The 5,429-nt window shown below is 43.2% G+C and overlaps 1 protein-coding gene across 1 annotated transcript in view; it reads left to right on the top strand.

The window, feature by feature from the left end:
- Window positions 1–6: 6 nt before the first annotated feature.
- PRPF40A (pre-mRNA processing factor 40 homolog A) overlaps window positions 7–5,429 on the top strand; it is a 17,568-nt gene continuing 12,145 nt past the window's right edge. Inside the window, exons 1-5 of the mRNA XM_014310785.2 lie at window positions 7–15; window positions 1,400–1,537; window positions 3,042–3,122; window positions 4,417–4,447; window positions 4,659–4,681. Of these exons, the coding sequence (XP_014166260.1) occupies window positions 13–15; window positions 1,400–1,537; window positions 3,042–3,122; window positions 4,417–4,447; window positions 4,659–4,681 (276 nt within the window). The 5' untranslated portion in view covers window positions 7–12. The remainder of the gene's footprint in view (window positions 16–1,399; window positions 1,538–3,041; window positions 3,123–4,416; window positions 4,448–4,658; window positions 4,682–5,429) is intronic.

Genomic DNA, 5,429 nt, shown 5'->3' on the forward strand with positions numbered 1-5,429 from the left:
CGCGGCTCTCTCATGGTGAGTGCGGGCTCGGGAGGGGGGGCGCGGAGTCGCGGCGTGCGGAAGCTGGTCCCGCCTTCCTGCTCCGGGGTCATCGCAGGGTTGGGTGGGATGGGCGTCCCATGGCGCAGGGCTGTGTCCAGGCGGTTCTGGGTGTCCTCGCTGAGGGAGACGCCAAAACCTCTCCGGGCACCTGTCACCCGCACAAGGAGGAAGCTCTTGCTCGTGTACAGGTGGAACTTCCTGGGCATCAGTCCCTGCCTTCCCCTGGTGCCATTGCTGGGCTCTGCTTGGAGCTCTCTCTGAGGCCCCTCTCGCTGGGGCTCCTCTCCAGGCTGAGCAGCCCCAGCTCCCTCAGCCTCTCCTGGGCACAGAGCTGCTCCAGGCCCTTGCTGAGCTCCAGGAGCTCCTGGCCCTGCTGTGCTGAGGGACAGGGCTGGACACAGCACCCAGAGGTGCCTCCAGGGCTGAGCAGAGGGGCAGGATTGCCCCTGACCTGCTGGGAAAGTGTCTCGGAGGGGCAGGATCCCTGCCTGACCTGCTGGGAATGCCCTTCCTGATGCCCCCCCAGGGCGTAGTGCAGCACAGACCTGGCTGTATCCAGAGCTGGGAAGGATCTGGAGCTCCAGGAGCAGCTGAGGGAGCTGGAAAGGGGCTCAGCCTGGAGCAAAGCAGGCTTGGGAGGACCTTCTCAGCTCCAGGGTGGTAGGTCCCTCTGAAAGTGAATCAACACTCCAGAGAGGGTCAGAGGAGATTTTTGGGAATCACTGTTCCACCTGGAATTACCTGGGACTTGGGAAACAGGAGCTGTCACTGCATGTGCTGTGAGAGGATGTGATTGGGAAAAGTCATGAGTTCTGCCCAGAAGACTGAAACCTTTTTAGTTGCTCATGGTTTCTTTTCATCCAGCCCCAGGGAGCCTTCTGGGATAAGAAAAAAATTATTGGAAAACTGCTTTTGGACTGAAAGGTGGTACAGTTAGGGGAAATTAGGGGAGAATTCCTTCCCTGTGAGGGTGGGGAGGCCCTGGGATGGAATTCCAGGCTGCCCCGTCCCTGGAAGTGTCCAAGGCCAGGGTGGAGCACTTGAGAATAGTGGAAGGTGTCCCAGAGGGTGGAACTGGAAGAACTTTAAGGTCCCTCCTACCCAAACCATTCTGGGGTTCTGTGAGCAATAATTTGATTTTTTTCCCTCCTGCTAAATGTGTTTTCCAAAGGGAAATTCCGCCCAGGCTTTATCTTAAGGTACTCTCAGAGCTGTTGCATCTGTGTGGAACAGAAAGTTCCTAAAGTGTTTGAAGAATTACAAACTCTAGGAAAGGGATCTTTCTTGTTCCCTTTGGTGAGCGTGTTTGGGGTGGCTGCCTCGGTGCTGATTTTCCCTGTTTGTTGGTGTTTTCCAGATGGGCCACCCGGGCATGCCCCACTACCCCCCGATGGGGATGCACCCCATGGGCCAGAGACCCCCCAACATGCCCCCGGTTCCCCACGGGATGATGCCTCAGATGATGCCCCCCATGGGAGGACCCCCGATGGGGCAGGTAAGGCCATTCCAGCAGCGTTCTGTTCCCTGGGGTCATCCCTCAGGGGAGAATCTCCCTGGGAAAGGAGAGGGGATAACTCAGGGGGTTTGATCCTGGCCAGGGTAAAACTCTTCTTATGGCGAGCAGGGAATTGATGCACCTCTGTAACTTTCATTGGAAATTGGTAATTGATGCACCTCTTAACTTAAATTATCAATCCTTCGTTTGGGATTTATTAAAGTTTTTGGAACGAGAACAGGTAATTAGTGCACCTCGAAGTTTAATTATCAATCCATAATTTGGGATTTATTCAAGTTTTTTGGAAGTTTCCTGTAGATTTTGAAGGGATAAGTTTGTCTTTCTGTAATTCTTGGCCAAATCCTGCATCCACACACATGAACGTTACAGCAAGCGAAGAAACAAAGAAGTCCAGAACTTTTGCAGAATTCCTGTTGGAATCCTGGGGGTTGGTTTGTAATCCCTGTATCCCATTGCTGCTGATGCCATGGGATTGGAAAAGCCCTGGCAGGTGACACAGCCATGGCCCTGCTTTTGGCAGCTTTTCTTCTCAATTACCACATTTCCTGTGTGGTTTGTGATGAAATCCTCAGCTCTTCAAAGAAATAATTCTCCTTGTGGGTATAATAAATATCTCAGGAATGCTGAGTGTCCTTGGGATGCTCCATGTGATGGTGGATTGTGGAAGAGAGGCAGGGAAGGATTAAACCTTTGGGAACAGCCTGTGGTGACAATTCCTTGGACAGAGCATCCCTATTTTCCTTCAACTATAAGGGCTTGGTAGGAATTTTTTCAGCGGGGATTTGCATCTTCTGGGGTAAAAATAAATTTCTTAAATTTTAATTTTTAAAAAATGAGGAGGGTTTGACTCATTAACAATGTGTGTGTTCATTAGGAAGTGAAGTAGAAATTCTGGTTTATTTCTCTGCTTTTTTGTACCTCCTTTTCCACAGTTCCCACTCTTAGCCAGGGAATATCTTAATATTTCATATTTTAGGGAGCAAAATATGCTCAGGACTTTTTGGTAGATGGAGAGCAAAAAGCTGAAGGTAAATGTCACACCTGGGAGTTCACCTTTCCTCTGTTCCTTTATTCCCTGTAGCCTTGGAATTCTGCAGGAATCATTCCCAACCTTTGCTTTTCCTGCTTTCACTCAGGATTTCAGTAATGGAATCAGCTCCCACATCATTTGCTATTGTTCCTTTGGAACTTAAATGGTTTTTATTGTTATTTCCTGTCCAGCTTTGGAATCTAGACATGCCTTTCCTAAAAGGAATATCTCAGTTTAGTGGGAATGTGATGAAGGGAATCACAATCCCACAAATCTTTTTTTTCCCTTGCCTAGGAGGGGATTTGGGTTGTTTCGTTGGTTTGTTGTTTTGGTTTTGTTTGGTTTTTTTTTTTTTAATTAAAAAGAAGTATCAGATAATAGTTTTTAAATAAAAATACAGTATTTTGTGTTGAGGCTATGATAAAATATATGGGAAATGCTCTTGAATTCCAGATGCCTGGAATGATGCAGTCAGTGATGCCTGGAATGATGATGTCCCACATGTCCCAGGCTGCCATGCAGCCCACGGTTCCTGTGAGTTTAATTTCTTGTTTTAAAATTTTTAAAAGCTCTTTTTAGCAGTTGATCACTCTTTGCTTTCTTTAATTAGAAAATAAGAACTTAAATTTTAAATTATTTTTCATTACAGTGGAGTTTTATGTGGCTCTTGAATGATTATAAAATAAGATTTTTGTGATTTTCATCAGTCTTTAAACTCCTTTTAGTTTTTCTTTCATTGCTTATCCTTCACTTCCTGGAGTTTGGCAGGAATCACTGTGACCTTGGATTGTTAAATTGTCTGACCAAGAGATTCTGCTCTCTTAAATTGTCATTTTTTTTTAAAGAATTTTAATTCAGTATTAGAGAGATTTGAATCCGTTAGAAAGAGATTTTTTATTAAAAGTTCCTGTAATTCAGTTGACTATAAAAATTGCTGGAATAGCTCAAAGAATGAGGAATTCTTTGGGTGGAAGTGGAGAGGGAAAAGTTAAAATCCAAGTGAAATCTCTGAGGGGAAAAAATTTAAGTTAAATCCCATTCTTAAGAAATAAATTTAATGCAAGCCTAAGAGATTCACTTAAAACCAGTTCCAGCCATTTCAATATAGAAATAAATTATTTTTATGGGTTTTTTCCCCCATGCAGATTTAAATCCCTAAATTCCTATGTAATATCCTGTAGTGCTGAGCACAAACCTTTGCTATGCTGATTTGAAGCAGTGAAATTCCTAAAAATCAGTGTTTTGGTCAGATTAATGCTCTTAAAATACATTAAAAATACCTAGAAATTACTGTTTTGGTCAAATTAATGCTCTAAAATACACAACAAATTCCTGAGAATTTCCTGGTTTATTCCTGTTGGATAATATAAAATCAAAATGATCCAATATGATTTATTTTCACTTGTTTCACAATTTTTCTGTTTTCTTGAGGAATATTTGTAGTTTGTAGCTGAGAACTGAAAATAAACCTTAACCAAAGCTAAATCCACAAGGGGAAAAATGGGAAAACTTGGAATTTTGTTGATTTTTTTCCTTAATTGAAAGAAAGTTCAAGAAGAAAGAGCTCCAGGAATGCAACTTTAATACACCCAAAGCCTTGTGCCCCATAATTATCCCACCTAATGATGTTCCTAATTGCTTATTTAAGGAGCAGGAATAATTAAATGGGGGAAGCAGGAATCCTTATTTAAGGGATTGAGCCTTTTGTGGCAGAAGAGCCTTGTTTGGATAATGAATATTGGATTTTTTTTTTAGTCTTTAATTCCTCAGGAATTAATTACTTAAATTTAATTGTTTAAATGTTTAATTGTTTTAATTGTTTTTACAGCCAGGAGTGAACAGCATGGATGCACAAGTAGGTGAGTAAAACAACTTGATATAATTTCAAAATATTTAACCAAAATCAGCTGAAACATTAAAAAATTCCACTTTTCTCTAAAATGGAATGGAGCATTTCAGTCCTGGACTCCAGTGGGGCCCAGGACATTTTTTTCCTTGCACACTTGGAGGAATATTTAGGAAAATGAAGCAACCAAACTTTTAATTAATTTTTAATTATTTATTTTTCAGGTGTGACCCCTCCTGGGACTCAGGTATGTGGAAAGCACAATTCCAGAAGGTTGGAATTCCATTGTGATGGGGGAAAACTTAGTTTTAGGGATTTAAAAGAAAACCTTAACTCAATTTTTTCCTTCACTCCTTTTTCCCCCCTGCTTTTTCTCCAAGTTTTTGGTTGTTCCTTGAAATCTGTGGGCCTTAATTCCAGAATGTTGGAATTTCATTGTGATGTGGGGCAAACTTGGTGTTAGGGATTTAAAGGAAAACCTTAATTCAATTTTTTCCTCCCCTCCTTTTTTCTCTTGCTTTTTTTCCAAGTTGTTGGTTGTTCCTTGAAATCTGTGGGCCTTGTCTCAGCTTAATTATTAAATAGATGATATCCACATTATTTCCATGGAATTTCCATCCTGTCCATTGGTCTGTCAGGAAATCCAGTTTTCCCTGGCCATATCCAATCCCTGATCCACAGCAGGTGGATACAGTCCTGATTCCAGGGAATTCGTGGGAAAGCTGGCCATGGAAAGCAGCAGCAAGTGTGGTGTGAGGGAGCTCAGAGAGCCAGAAACTTCCTGAAGCAAATTTTCCTCAAGATGTGGGAACAGGGAGTGCTGCTGGAGTTGTGACTTGGGGTTGTTGTGGTCTGACCCCTACACCTGCACATCCTGGGGAAATCAGGCCCTTGGGAATGTGCAGTTGAACAGCTTCACTCCCAAAAATTGAGTTTTTTGGGAAAAATAGTGACTTAAGGTGTGAATTTGGCTCCCTGCCTTTGCTGTGCTGCTG

Source organism: Geospiza fortis, unplaced genomic scaffold (assembly GCF_000277835.1).
Source record: "Geospiza fortis unplaced genomic scaffold, GeoFor_1.0 scaffold677, whole genome shotgun sequence".
NCBI lineage: Eukaryota > Metazoa > Chordata > Aves > Passeriformes > Thraupidae > Geospiza > Geospiza fortis.